Genomic DNA, 15,944 nt, shown 5'->3' with positions numbered 1-15,944 from the left:
TTATGCAGTCCTACCTACAAGGGGGGAAAGGGAACAACAGGAACAAATACAATCAGAAAAGCTGGGAGATCAAGGAAATTAAATATAGGAAAGCTGTCTACTAATGTTTGTCTTATGCTTGATTATTTATACTGCCTATTAAAAATATCTAGACAATTGCTTCTTAGCCATCAGATCAGGACCCAGTACTGGACCTAAACAGCTTCCTAAAGGTCCCTGAGATGAAGAAAACATATTTTGCATTTATTTATTGTTATTTGCTTATCTTGAATATGTCAAATTTACAGTGCAAATTTACAGTTCAATCCTCAAACGGGGGGGGGGGAATCAGCTTAGGAGCTGGAATGACACCTGCGGCGGCGTTAGTGCCCATTTTCACGCTGCAAGCGGCACTAACACTGACACAGGGTTACGCCAGTGCAGGGGAGCCACACAACAGAGTGAGGCAGTGGTGCCAGCAGAGCCTCACTGGCAGCATTTCTCCAGTGGTGGGGCTTGCATTGGTGCCAAAGAGGCATTCCCAGGGGCAGGGCTGACTTGAGTCAGATCCCTGAGCCCTTCCCCCCTATGAATGCCCCCTTTTGCCAGCACAAACTTGTGCCTGCAAAAAAAAAAGGTGTAGCCTTATGAAACTCTATGGAGCAGTTTCACGGGGTTTGGGGAAAATCTGATTTTTTAATGCAGCCGAGCCTCTGCAAGCTGCTCAATTCTAACAAACTTGAGTCAACGTATATGCTACCTCAAACAGGTTTCCTCTGCATTTAATTATATAGGGGAGTGACCCACATGCATGAGCCTCATAACATCAGAAGAGAGAATTCACAGAGGAGCACCTTCTGGGAAGGAGGAATGAGGGCTCTGAAACAGAAAACTACTTACTGAAGCAACTTCATAATTTTTTCGAGTTCCCTCACCCCAAATTTCTGAGCTATTTAGAATGTAAGCTTCTGCAGTATACAAGGGTTTTGTTTTAAACTGTTCAATATTTTGATATATAATCAAGAAACTGAGGTTAGTGAGGCATGGTATGTATATAACTCCTAGAGACACTGAACTAGAAAATATTTCAAGTTGATCTATAATTTATCATTATGTATTTTTAAAATAGCTTAGACATTCACCAACCATTTCACCCAAAAGACAGAACGCTGTCAGTTGTGAAATGTGATGCTGTACATAACTGGATTTAAGATGCTTAAAAAGTTAGGGTAACAGTTCAATCAGTGAGCGAATTGTACCGGGAAGTACCTTTGTGTAAACTGGTAACGTGATGTTCAGATTGCAGATGGCTTGATGCACGAGGCCTCTGGAAGATTTAGGTTCTTTCATAAATGACAGGCGTCCACAGGATTCTTGAGTTGTGTCCCGAACCTAATGAGAAGATACTAGAGCTTAGAGTAAAAAAAACAATCTCTCTAAACCTCAGTGTAGATGACAAGAAACTTATTAAATATGCCTGACAATAGCAGCTTTGGTGAGGGGGGAAGGGATGGTCCAACAGGGCTGTTGCAAAGCTTTGCAGTAGTTCGGAGGCCTCTTGAAAAACGTGTAGTTGGACTTTCAAGAAACCTTATCATTTGGGCTTGAAAAAATTATTTATTTGTTATTTATTATTTATTTACTTGTTTAATATCCCACCTTTCTCACTGAGACTCGGGGAAGATTACAAAATACAGAATTATAGAATCATAGATAGAACAGATAGCCCAGGCTAGCCTGCTCTCATTAGATCTCGGAAGCTAAGCAGGGTTGAGCCTGACTAGTATTTGGATGGGACACCGCCAAGGAATACCAGGGTCGTTACGTGGGGGCAGGCAATGGCAAACCACCTCTGAATGTCTATTGCCTTGGAAACTCAACCAGGGGTCAGATAAGTCAGATGTGACTTGACCGCAAAAAAAGAAAGAAAAAAGAATTATAGAGTTGGAAGGAAGCATATAGGCCATCTAGTCCAACCCCCTGCTCAATGCAGGATCAGCCTAAGGCATCCCTGACAACTGTTTGTCCAGCCGTTGCTTGAAGACTGCCAGTACAAAATCACAGTCTAGTATAGAATCATAGAAAACAATTCAATCAGATAGTATGAGTATGAGACATCCAGTAAATAATGCAATATTACTCAGATTACAGAATTATAAAAAAATGCAGGATTTTTAAAAAATCTGTCTTCGACGATATACCATCAAGCAGAAAGTAAATTGCAATGCACTAAAAACAAGTTGACACACACAACAAACATTGCAATAGATTACAGTCCTATTCCCTTGGGGAGGGGCTGTGGCTCAATGGTAGAGCGTCTGCTTGACATGCAGAAGGTCCTAGGTTCAATCTCCGGCATCTCCAGTTAAAGGGACTAGGCAAGTAGGTGATGTCGAAGACCTCTGTCTGAGACCCTGGAGAGCCACTGCCAGTCTGTAAATTTTTCTACTGATGCAATCCCATTTTCTGCAAAATGAGTCTAATATATTCTCTGTTTCATACTGCTGTAATCCTAGTCCTCTTGAATTGCTTAGTAGATTTCTTATCCTACTGACTGCACTGACTTACACTGGGTAATCCGCCTTGAGTCTTAGTGAGAAAGAATTTACAAATACAGTAAATAACTATACAAGTGTCATTGCTGTTTGTTGAATGTTCTTAACAGACACTACAGCACACATCCCAAAAATGACTATGCAAACATTACCTTGACGAACAGTGGAAGCCTATTTTCTTTGAAGGCATAAAAACTGAATATGTGATGCTGGCCACTCTTTGTTAATGGTACTAGATTTCCAAAGCAGTCCACATAGATGGGCTTTCCTTCTAGCACCTACAGAATAATAAAATAATATCAAGTATTTTTCTAATATTCTTTTACCAAAGCAGAATTCACTTATTATTGTTGTTATTGTTTTACAAAATGTTCTAAAACACAATGATATCAACAGAAAGCAGTACCCAAAAAAAATTCTGAAATGTTCAAATCCAGCAAAACAAAAAACCCAAAGAGCACATCCCCCCCAAAAAAACCAAAAACAGATTTCAACCTATTAAGGAATGCATTATTCATCTCACACATTTTTTTAGCTTACACTGGACTCCATACTGCACTGCTGCAGTTTTAATTTCTAAATGGAGGAAATGGCTGCTTTGGATGGCGGAGTCCGTGGCATTATACCCTTCTGAGGTCCCTCCCCTCTTTAAACCCCACCTTCCCCATGCTCCAGCCCCCAAATCTCTATGAATCTCCTAACCTGGAGTTGGCAAGCCTATCTCCTTCCCACCCAACCTACCGTTATCTGCTCCTCTGTCTTATGATTTCCTTCTCCCCCTTCCCCAGCAGCCTCTACCTAGGAAAAATGTGGCCCAGTTGTGTGGTGCTGGCTACTGGGCCAGACCTACTTGCATGGTAGGGAATCCTCAAGGACTTGTGGGGTGGCACCTCACTTTTCCCTCTATCCCCCTCCCCACACAATTTCCTCTTTCCTTCTTCCTGGCAACCTCCATATCCTATGCCATTTCCCTGCCTCATTCTCTCTTTCTCAGCCGTTCACCAACCTACCTTTTATTTGCCTCCCATTTTCAGCTATATTGATTATGTATTTACTTCATTTATACCCCACCTTTCTCCACAGTGAGAACCAAAGTAGCTTACATTATTCTCCTTGCCTTTTTAAACCACACAACAACCCTGTGAGGTAGGTTAGGCTGAAAGTATGTTATTGATCCAAAATCACTCAGTGAGCTTCTGCAGCAAGATGGGGATTTGAACATGGGTCTGCCACACCCTACTCTAGAGTGCTAACCACTACACCACACAGGCTTTCATAGGGTGGCTGCTGTTGAACAGCAGCAAGCAACAAGCCTAGGTGAGTCGTGCATGTCGGATGATATCAAGTCACCTAAGAGGTTGCTGTCAGGCCTAGGGTTGCCAACCTCCAGGTGAGACCTTGAGATTCTCCAGAATTATAACTGAACTCCAGACAACAGAGATCTGTTCCCCTGGAGAAAAGGACTGCTTTGGAGGGTGGGCTCTATGGCATTATATTTGGCTGAGGCCACTCCCCTCCCCAAACCCTGTCTTCCTCAGACTGTACTACAAAATCACCAGAAATTTCTCAAGCTGGATCTGGCAACTCTACCCCTGGTCTGGCCTCAATGAGTCCTCCTCCTTTTATCATTTTTTGGTTTTAACCCCCCTCCTTTTTTTATTTCACATTTTTCTGCAAACCTGGGCCCCTTTTCAGGTTTGTAGAAAAATCTGTCTTGCCCATTCACAGTTCCAGTCACCAGATTTAAGTATCCTCAGATTTGGCTGACTTCGCTATAAGTATGTAGATGCAGAAGTTAATATCACTGAGGGATAACCTTTTTCAGCATTTCCTTGTGGTTTTGAAGGTAATTTCAACATTATCAGAATTTTTATATCAAGTAATCTGTTTCTTTGTTCTAAATATATGATAAATGTTTGATTTTAAATTATATTCAAAGACAGAAAATGAATAACCCTCCAATGTATTACTTGTTTCTGAACCCCAAAGTACTGAGAACCCATGAGAAGGATCCAAAGGGCTGCTTGTGAGAGCAGAAGGCACTTTCACTCATGCAAGGGGAGAGGGTTCCTGATTTCTGTAAAGATGTAGCCCCTGGACCATATCTCATAATGTTTCCAAGGGTACTCTGGCCCTCATTAGCTGATGTGAAGCACATGAGATTGCAGCAGGAAAGAGGAGGCAGGGAAGCAGCAATCTGCAAATGGAACTACACTCCCAATTGTTAGATTCCAAACCTATTGTTTTAGAAATACAAATATTTTGAACAAAGTAATTCATTCTGTAAGATCTTAAAACCATACCTCTACATCCCTGCTTCGAGCAACTTCAGCAAAGTTTTCTTGTTGTTCGAGTGTTTTATCCACCTTATCATCCGTCATGCAGAAACATCTTAATCGTGCTTCTATGGGATCATGCGATTTGGCAAACACTACAAATTTGGCCATGTAGGGTACGCATATAATCTCTCTGTACACTTGGGAAGCAAATGTAACAGATTCTTGTATCTGTCTACAGTCTATCAACCAAAACCTGCAAATAAACACAGCAATTTTTGTAAAGTCAATTTAAAACAAAACAGGTCAACAATGATTCAAAATTTGAGAAATACTCCAGCTATCACATTACCACTGCAGATTTCAAATGCTGGATATAAAAGCTTTCATAAATTATGAAATAACCAATTAACCCAGCATGTGGATTGCAGCATGGAATCCAGGTGTAATATGGAATGGTCTGTTCTTAGCTTCTGCAGATGTACCACATATGTGGGGCAGCATTCAGACTTTTCTATTGTGGTGTTTGGGCTATGAATCCCACAATCAAGAAAGCATCTTTAAGTGGGGAGGAAAACGACGGGCTGAGTCCTTGTGGTACTTCATAGCTGCAGTAGACTCTGAGTCTCCAGGTCTTGGTGCAGGGAAGTGATGTCATCACCATGTGCAAAGGCCTGGAGGACACTATGGGAGGCTCAATCTGGATCCATTTCATATATGACACGGATCGTATATTATTCACTCAAAATCAGTACTCTCCCTCACTCCATTCTAGAAACTAGTTTTGCCAGACACTTATCAGCATAAATTACCATGATGGTATTTTATTGGTATTTCAACAGCTTTTCTCTTAAGAATAAGTTACTTAGTGAGCAAAACAGCCTAGGTAATGCCATTAGGAAGCAGGAGGAACCTAGAATTCTTCTTAGAGGACAGAATCTACAGGATGCTCATTACTTATTCTATAGTAGTTGGTATAAAATATTCTTTTTATATAGTATTATTCTATTGCTTTCATTCACATGAGAGCAATAATGAAAACGTCTCTTATTATAGCCTTTAGCAAACTCATTAGTAAAAATAACGATTAATGACATTTACAGGTAACATTTGCTGGTCTGACTGACTGTATTAATAAATTTGAATAACACGTTAACAGCAAATACTTCAAGCTAATTATATCTAGCTTAAATCAAGCAAAGGAGGTTAGCCATGCTCCATGAAATGACTCCACTGTCAGCATTCCAAAGAGAAGGAATATGAAGAACCTTATGATTATTTGGAATTCCAACATCCTCTTACTGCAAGAGCATAACCATTATATCATTTAAAGTGTTTGTGATATATCCGTTCATTTTTCCTAGTGTTCCAGAGAGATCTCAGTTAATATGGCTCATCTATAGAAGGCTTTACATTGGAATACCTTGACAGTGGAATTCTGGGATACTGACTGGGATGAACGAGTGGACCAGTTACAACAATAGCCATGCCATCTTAAGCACCGCCTTACCTTCAGAAATCTACTGAATTCTAAGGGATCAGAAGGGTGCAACTCTACTTAGGATGGCACTGTACATTATCTACATTTTTTACATTTCACAAAGCTATAAATGTACGTGTGCATGAGTGCACATGAGCACCGAACTGATAAGCAGCAAAGCTGAATTCACAATTAGTGCAGACAATTAGTGCAGTTTCAAATTCTGATGCTATGTTCTTGTTTTGTGTTGTGGTACCTGGCAGATACATTTGTGGTGAAGGAAACACATTCATTGACAAATGTTAATGGCGTTGTTCCTGTAATGTCTTCCCACTGAGCAGGTGTTGTTCCGCCTAAAATGAAAGAGGACAAACTGCAATAAACAGTTCCTGTAACAAAGCTAAGTACACACACACGAGTGCACACACTCCAGGTTGGATCCAGCCAACTGTTTTACTCAATCTCACCCAATTCTCCTCCTTACTGTTATCCCTGTTCCACATGGTTTTTGTCCATGCAGGTCCCATAACCCACACCATAGCCTTTTTGGTGGTCATCCTCTCTTTTTCAACACAAAAATCTGGTTGGATCCAACCCACCATATTAATCATCATATTCCCAATAATCTAACCCTACAAACTTTACTAAGGCTAGCATTAATATTAACATGTACACCTATCTTAATAAGCTCTCAAATGACAACTGATTGAGGACTCATTTGAATGCTCGCTTTTCTTTTCTTTTGCAGAAAAAAGTTTATTATTACGCTATAATTTATACAAAAGCATAGACAATATATTTTTACAAAAAAAATTCCCCAAATTCATTGCAATTATGAAACATTATACCCTTTCTTTAATTTTGTCAATTTGATAAAGAGAATGATTTTCCTTACTTTTCAGAATGTAACGTAAGGACACTAGCTTTTCAAGCCAGTGGACAAAATATATATGACAGGAAACACTAATCTCTGTTGCTGTTTAATGTAAATATGTTATTGAACTTTTCTGAATCTTTACATCTGCCTATTTTGGTAATTTGAGCAAAAGCAACACAAGGAACAAACTAGCAATATTTTAGGGCTCTTTGAGTGGCAAGGTTATTAGTGAATTGTTATATATCTTTTATTGTTAGACCACTTTTCCAAACAGAATCCATTTGAATGTCTCAAGCTTTCCTCTCCAAAAACTTTCTGTGACAGTAAAAAAGGATGTAGGAGAACATTAAGGAAGAGAATGTATATCTTTGTTGGTTATCATATAAAATTACATATAATACAAAATACATTTTACAATGAGCTGGTGAAGATGTAACAGCAACTTCCTGCTAACTGGAATGGCAAATCAGGAAACACGCTCAAAAAAGAGGCAGTCCCTCCTCAGAGCAATTTTTGCTCCTTAAATGTGCTTTAGCAGTTTAGTTACAGTTGTTAAGGTTTCCCATAACTTTAAAAAAGGTTTCAGATTCAGGTTAACCTTAACCATCCTTATCATTCTGAAGAAGTGAGCTGTGACTCACGCAAGCTCATGCCCTGCCAGAAATGTTGTTAGACTTTAAGGTGCTACTGGATTTTTGCTCTTTTCTACTGCTACAGACATACTAACACGGCTACCCATCGTGATCCATCATTAACACTGGTGCTGACAATAGCTAAGGAAGACATTTGCTTCTGGGAGGGAAGCAGATGTAGGGAGGAATCACACGTACTCAAGGATAGCTTCTGGGTCACTAACCATGGTGAGCTGGAAGTCAGTGTTCGATCTGAGCTGGTTCAACGTACAGAACCTTGAAACATCAGGCTTAGTTTTCTCCAGTTCTGAAAAGTTATTTTTTTCTTTAAAAATGAGTAATATATATGCATATAGCAGGAACTGTTGGCATCCTTAAGGACTAAGGACAATTTTCTTCACCTTACTTATTATATTAATGAATTCTCACCATTTCAGTAATACACTCACCATTTTATTTATATTTCTTGAGCTTCTTATTCTGATTTTAGATTCTGAGCACATGTTTAGTATAAACAATCTTTCTCTTTGACATAACACAAACACACACAGTGTTTGCTTTTTTACACAATAAATTATTGTTCCAGCTATAATCTGAAACCACTTTATTACATTTTGAAACTTGACCTAAGCAAGAGTTTCAATGTACAATAAACACCAACCATCACTAGTGTATAATGTCATCATTCTGCACAGAGCTATCAAAGTATTTAAGCCTACCTGTTATACTGCACAGTAGTCTTAGTGTGGGCGTTTCACCCCCATACCCATTAATCATTACATCACTGGAAGCTTTTGGGACTGGAATAGTCATTGTTATTGGCTTATGGAATTTTCTTCTCCTGGGTTCCAATGTAACTATAGGGCTGAACGTAGCTTTGTTGCCTAAAATCTTCCTTATAAGTTCATTGTGCATAGGTTGGGCCTATTGAAAGACAAGGACAAAGGAAAAAAATACATTAATGATTGCCAATTACCAAAACCACTTTGCTATAGAACAGCTTCCCTTTAACCTTCATTTGCTGCTTTCTGCTACCTGTCCCTACACTTCTTCCCTTGGTTGCTCATCTGTTCCCTTAGATGTTTTTCCTGACGCTTTCACATTGGGACTGGTAGCTTTCACACTGCTGTTTCTGGCTTCTGGCATTATTGCTGCATTCTGTTTCATATCCAGAAGCCGCAACATGGGACACCCCCTCAGTCCCATCTTAAAATCGTAGGAAGACAGGGAAGGCATTTGGTAGCTAGTGGACAAAAGGAACTACCACAACAGTGACAAGATTTACGGCTTTATATTTTTATGTCATTAGTTACTGAACGTAATATGCTTTGCGGATCATATAACTAACCAATTCTTGTGCTGCACCTTCAAAGCATGTTTCTAGTGCAAGTTCAGATTATCTACCATTCAGATATCCCCATGAATTACGCTAGAAGGATGATGCTCTAATTACAGGGTTTTTTGAATGAGGTTAACTGGTGTAAATAAAATTAAATTAAACATGTTACAGGAGGTCAGATACTAGCAACTCATTAGGGATTCTTTTGGTACAAACAAGCATGGATATTTTAAAATTCACTATTTTGCTCAGCTGTTTTTTAACTTAATTTGCTGCAGTGCTTTTGTGCTGGTCTATGACCATAACAACAATAAACTACATAACAACAATAAACTAAACTAAGCTTCAGTGCTTTAGACAGAACATTGTAAGCACGACTATGGCAATACAGTGATTTAAGTAATTTATAGAGAAAATGTACACCATTCCACAATTGCCTGAACTGAAATGAAGAGGTCCATACCTGCAGACCCACGCGAATACGCTTAGTTAGTGCTCCTTCTGGAAAGACAGCCTGGACCTGAGGTACTACTGTACTGCTCAGAACACCTCCCTCGGGTCCAATGAGGTTACTGTCTTGCTTGATACGGGATACCACTGCAAAGTATTGTGGGAAGTCCCGAGTGATGATACGGCAAATGCGTTTCTTCTCCAGCTCTTCAGGAGTGTCAAGGACTGAGTAAAAAGAGAATGCAGTTAAACAACAATTATTTAATATTTTACATGCTGACATTTCCAGAAAGAAAATGTTACAAAGCGATTTTACAAAATGTGAAAATAAATGAAGGGTGAATAGGAAACTCTCCAAATGGATCTAAAGCAGTGTTCTTTAATCTTCTCAGACTTGAGACCCAACTTGAAACCCCCCCCCCCAGGCAGCAGCATGGGATGCACCTTGTGGTAAGGATGTACGTTAATAGGAAGTCATGGGACATCACAGTCATGTGACATTAAGTCCCAGGACGTAACAGTCACATGGTATCACAGTCAGCAACAGGAAGAGGAGGATCCAGGGTTGTGAACCAGCATCAAGGACAGGACTCTGGGCAACAAACCCCAAGAGATTGGAACAGAAAACACAAGCTGTATACCAAGAAGTACACCCAGCACAAGAAGCTTCAGAGCTTCTGCAAACAAATTCTCTTTTGCCTTTATTCTTTTCTTCTCTGGCACAGTCCAGCCGAGCCTTCCCCCACTCCAACCAGTCATCTGTGCTTGTGGCATGGAGTCCTTCTCCACTGTGCCGAAGATCTGCTTCTTTAGGGAGTGGGGCCTCTATGCTATGAATATATGCACAAAGCACTAGAGAATCAACTGGTGGGGTGGCTGGTCTGTGCTGGATGCGGAAAAGAAAGAGAAGGCAAGGTAGAGGTTTACGGCGGTGGCGATTTCTGTAGACTGCGCTAAAAAGAAGTCCACTGCCCTGCTAAGTGACCCTGCCTCACCTTCCTTCTGCTCCCGTCACTGTGAATGCAAAGAAAAGCTAGAGGAATGAGCACTAGCAGCAAACCCCTCTTCAGCTGCTCTAGCTGGGCTCACAGCTCAGCAGGAGGGGCTCGGCAGCCCACCTAGCCCATAATCTGAAGACCATTGGTCTAAAGGAAATGATGTCGTAATCACATACTTAAAGAGGATGCTAAATATAAGAACACAAGAACATAAGAAAGGTCATGCTGGATCAGACCAAGGCCCATCAAGTCCAGCAGTCTGTTCACACAGTGGCCAACCAGGTACCTCTAGGAAGCCCACAAACAAGACAACTGCAGCAGTGTTATCCTGCCTGTGTTCCAGAGCACCTGATATAATAGGCATACTCCTTTAATCCTGGAGATAATTGGTATGCATCATGACTAGTATTCATTTTGACTAGTAGCCATGGATAGTCCTATCCTCCATGAACATGTCCACACCCCTCTTAAAGCCTTCTAGGTCGACAGCCATCACCACATCCGAGGACAGGGAGTTCCACAATTTAACTAAACATTGTGTGAAGAAATACTTCCTTTTATCTGTTTTGAATCTCACCCTCAAGCTTCAGCAGATGACCCTGCATTTTAGTATTATGAGAGAAAGAGAAAAGCTTCTCCCTGTTCACTCTCTCCATACCATGCATAATTTTGTAGAACTCTATCATGTCTCCCCTTAACCTCCTTCTTTCCAAGCTAAACAACCCTAAGCGTTTTAACTGCTCCTCATAGGACAGTTGCTCTAGTCCCCTGATAAAATGAAAGCATGGAAGCGCAGGATAACCAAAGTGTGTTTCTGTTAATAAAAATATCAGAGCCGGGTTCTAGTCTTCCCAATATTCTGGAGATCTAATTCAGTCCTGTGGACACAAACCATTGCTCACTTCTCCACAGTCACTTCCATTTAAAAACAAAGTTATGGTGAGGTAATTTGTCTAGAGCTTGTTTGCACTGGCCATAAGAAGTAGAAAAATTCTACCACACCTAACAATTTCACGCAACTTTGATTTCAAATAGAGAAACAAATCTTGGTGCAGGGAAATTTTAGTATCAATTCATTGTGGTGAGATGAGGGGTGGTGAGGGGGAGGAGAATCCTTGATAGTTATGGTGATGGAAAGCAGTCTTCATGGATAAAAAGAGGTAAAGATGCTCTTTGCCAGATACAGAGCATCCTTTCTAGCTTGGAGGGATAACACACCAGCCCTCCAGCCTTTTGATTGGAGGGTGCAGGTTTGGTGAGCTTGAGCCCCAAGCTTAGCACCCAGATTGGCTGAAGACTCCAGAGCGCAGGCGGGGTAGTGTTTGAAAAGGGCAGTGGTTCCTTTGTTTGAGGCTCCTTCTTGGTTTGAGCTCTTTGGGGAGGGATCCTTGCTTAGAACTCCTTGGAGCGGGTGTTTTGCCATGAAGGATGACAGATGGGAATGATGCTTAAGAGAGTTGCAGATGCACCGGGGGGGGGGGGGGGAATCCTGCAACTACCCAAATCAGATGCAACCTGGATTGGAGGTACTTTAGTTAGTACCCGTCTTCTTGTTTATTTTCCTTAGTGTGCCTAGATCCTGTCCTTTGCAATACTCTGAGTTTGTGCTTTGTAGAAATAAAGTTTTAACTTGAGTCTGTACAAGTCCTTACCCACTTGCCTGGCTCCTTGGCATGCTACTGAGCTACACACCTGCAAGGTTGGCTTTGTGCAACCACGTGAGAGAGAGAGGGGGCTGGATTTTATCCAAAGTGATGGGGGCGACTAAGGGGGGTGCAAAACGATTGCTAGTCTTGCCCCACGATGTGACATAGGCTACAACATTCATAAAAGGGGGACTATCTAGAGGGAATACACCACTTAAAATTGCAGGGAAATCTGAGTACTTTCCCCATATCCTGCAGTGAATCCTGTAATGTTTCACTTGTCTTTCCTTCCTGATGCCATAAATGGCTGGACAAATGCTATAGAAGCTGAACCCTACCACTCCATTTCACTAAGATGGATCTATTGACTCTCTTCTACTAATCCTTCCTTTAATGGACAAAAACTTGGCAGAAGGCAATCCTAGAAGCAAACTAAACAGAAAGAAGTTGTGGGCTTCAACCCAGAAGCTCAACTTGATTGAACTTGAACCTGGGTACAGTCCATCTTTCTGTCCATTGAACTACAGGGCATTAAACACATTGGCTTGGAGAGTTTACAATATGGGAACTGATCAGAAGATATAAATAACAAATTATTTGTGGTAGCAGAATAGCCGTAAAACAGAAAGGCTGCTTTTATTTCTTTTCTGTGGCTTTCAAATTGTGGGTGCTCCTTGCCTATCAAAATGGGTACCTTCATCCATCCCATTTAGGATTTCATTCAGCTCATCCTCTGTAAATTCACAGAAATGTTCCTTCCAGTTGTCTCCATTCTCACTGCGTAGGATCACCAGTTCCCTTTCTTTCCCACGTAGAGCCGCAAAGTGAGGGATCTCGACAATCACAGGCCTATTACATCAACACAGCATATTAATTAAATGCTACAACGAGGAAGCAACTAGATACGGATTGGTTCAGTCTGTTACAAAGTGACCTGGAACTCCACCTGCTTCTTTGCCATTCCTGAATGCAGTCCCGAAAAATGCACACGAGTAGCACTTTGGTGTTGTAGCTTGTACTAGGACCAATGAATCCTTCCCATTTCTTTAGAACTGGCTGACAGGGGCTCGAATGGGGTCTGCAGGGTTTTTTAAAAAAATAAGATCCTCACAATTGAAGTTTTGTTTTGATGCATGGGAGCCTGTGCAATCACACTGTCATGCAGAATCTACTGTTGTCTTTATATATCTATATGGACACCTCAAAGAAAAGTTATGATCTTATACTAGTGGAAAAAACAGATATATTCAAGAAGCACACTGCATTTATCATTAATTTGCATTGATTTTAAATTAGCATATGGTCCCACTGACCTATTTGGCACAATTAATAACTAAAGAGAAAAAGCCCAACATACAAAGGCTCTGCATTTCTACTAGTGCAAAGATCAAAATTTTGCTCTTCGGTGAACATATGGAATATATATATAGTCATCATAGCTTATGTTATCCACTTTGGTAAAAACTATGAATATATTGCATTCAATATTCTTAACTAAACAAATTGCATCGGCCATTCTATATGCAGATGTCATCATGCTAGGTACTATGTTATATTCAGCATATAACATATTGTTCCTGTTCTGGTGGCAATGGAGGCCAAAAAGAAAAAAAGAGTTTACAGTAGATTCCTTCCGTTCCAATCCAGGTTGCTTTGCTACAGACACTGAATACATAACAGCAATAACAACTGGTACAGTTTACAACTAAGAAGTTCTCATGCTAAAACAAAAACGGAGGTCAAGGAACTTTAAGAAAAGGTACAAACATATCACCAAAACAAAAACGACATATCACAGGGGCCGGAAAACGATCTACTAAAGGTTGGGTATACAAAATTTAAAATCATAGAAAGGGGACAATGTCATGTGCACAGTGACATAATAAATAATATTGCAGAAGTAGAAGAATGGGGAGGCCAGCATCCATCAATTTGTTTTAAGTCTCTCCTACCCAAGAAATTTGGTCCCAGGAGGCCCCAGCTGAAGGATTCGGCTGACCAAACTTTCTCCCTCATTAAGTGGGGGAGGAGCCGTAGGCAGGTGAAGTTTACTGAGTACATCCAAAGCAGCAGTGAAAGAAAGAAAATAAATACGCTTTATGTTTTCTTTTTCCAGAACCCATTGCCACTGTCTGCTCAGAGTGGAATTAGGCTGGACACTGAACAGGTTTCTGCCTTGAGTTGTTTAGAATCAACAAAATGAGCCCCCATGAATTTGAACCTTATCTTGTCTTCATTAGGTTCAGTGATATGTTAACCTTGCTGCTGACATTAATGGGAGCAAGATCCAGTTGTTATACAGGTGCACTGCAGCTAAGATTTGACTTGGCAAGAAGCGTTCAGTGAGTCTGATTTCACTGCCAGGACGCCACCCAGAAAAGTGCCCAGCGGTACAAGACAAAGCCTCGGGAAACAGTATGAAAACTCCCATCACGCGTTGGGTTTTCATTCGAACATAAGAACATAAGAAAGGCCATGATGGATCAGACCAAGGCCCATCAAGCCCAGCAGTCTGTTCACACAGTGGCCAACCAGGTGCCTCTAGGAAGCCCACAAACAAGACAACAGCAGCAGCATTATTCTGCCTGTGTTCCAAAGCCCCTAATATAATAGGCATGCTCCTCTGATCCTGGAGAGAATAGGTACGCATCATGACTAGTATCCATTTTTACTAGTAACCATGAATACCCCTCTCCTCCAAGAACATGTCCACTCCCCTCTTAAAGCCTTGATGTTCCTTGACTGAGAGAAGGGGAAATGTTGACCGCACTGTGACTCTACTGGAAGGAGAAGAAGCAGGTAAATAGAGGAAGGGAAGAACTGAAAAATATAACAGCCAAGGGATAGTTTATTTTGGGTTTGAAGCTTTTTAAAAAATCTAGTTTTGAAGAGAATATAAAAAAAGGGATTATCATTTAAGTGTTAGAAGCATCCCCTTCATTACAGATGTTTGTCTATAGCTTGGTATTTTTCTAGTTCTTCGAATGAAATACAGCAACAGTAAAATCACAGGGGAAAATGACTGATGATTTCCCTTCCTGACACTGTAGATTGAACCGCTAAATCACATTCAAATTCCTTCTGAAATCACATCTACTGGAGCTAATATAATTAAGAAACAACTGGCTGACTAACTTGGGGTAACAGGTCTTTAGCATGTTTGATTTGCTTCCTAACAGATTTTAAGCTGTTCCCCTTTTGCATCTTCATCCTTTCGTTCCTTTGCAGCCGAAGCCATCCACTCTAAGCAGAAGGGTTTGCTTTGATCATCCATTCTTTGAATGCCACCACTGGTAAGAGGGGAGGGAGTACTGATAAAATAAAAGTGTTAAACTGCTAGCTTCAGCATGGAAAAAATGCTAAATCAAGTGCAGGTCTGATCTTTTCTGTGGGTTACCGCAATGCAGACGATGGAAAATTTCCAAGTTGTGCTATTGCCGCAGCCCCAGAAAAATCACAGGTTTGTGTTTCCCGGACAGTCCCAAACAGTGACAGATACACCCACAGAGAGCACACAAGTTCATCTTGAAAGGAGCTTCAGGCTGTGTAGTCCATTTCAACGGGAATTCAGTTCGCTTCTCCAACAACAGCTGCTATTTATTATCCAAACTTAAAAGTGAACTGACTCATTGTCTACGATTGTAAAATGATCCTTCCTTAACAGCTCAACACAGACTAAACAGACTTACTCCAGGAAGCACACCAAACCTTG

General features: G+C 40.8%; 1 protein-coding gene across 1 annotated transcript in view; it reads right to left on the bottom strand.

Moving 5' to 3' along the window:
* ANK2 (ankyrin 2) overlaps positions 1-15,944 on the bottom strand; it is a 244,447-nt gene that overhangs the window by 35,274 nt on the left and 193,229 nt on the right. Inside the window, exons 29-36 of the mRNA XM_056855307.1 lie at positions 14,185-14,283; positions 12,927-13,081; positions 9,602-9,813; positions 8,519-8,723; positions 6,547-6,643; positions 4,838-5,066; positions 2,687-2,812; positions 1,249-1,371 (exon numbers count right to left, since the gene is read on the bottom strand). Of these exons, the coding sequence (XP_056711285.1) occupies positions 1,249-1,371; positions 2,687-2,812; positions 4,838-5,066; positions 6,547-6,643; positions 8,519-8,723; positions 9,602-9,813; positions 12,927-13,081; positions 14,185-14,283 (1,246 nt within the window). The remainder of the gene's footprint in view (positions 1-1,248; positions 1,372-2,686; positions 2,813-4,837; positions 5,067-6,546; positions 6,644-8,518; positions 8,724-9,601; positions 9,814-12,926; positions 13,082-14,184; positions 14,284-15,944) is intronic.

The sequence above is a fragment of the Euleptes europaea genome, chromosome 9 (assembly GCF_029931775.1).
Source record: "Euleptes europaea isolate rEulEur1 chromosome 9, rEulEur1.hap1, whole genome shotgun sequence".
Taxonomy (NCBI): domain Eukaryota; kingdom Metazoa; phylum Chordata; class Lepidosauria; order Squamata; family Sphaerodactylidae; genus Euleptes; species Euleptes europaea.
The sequence above is the reverse complement of the archived record's forward strand: the minus strand, read 5'-3'. Positions and strand labels throughout refer to the sequence as shown.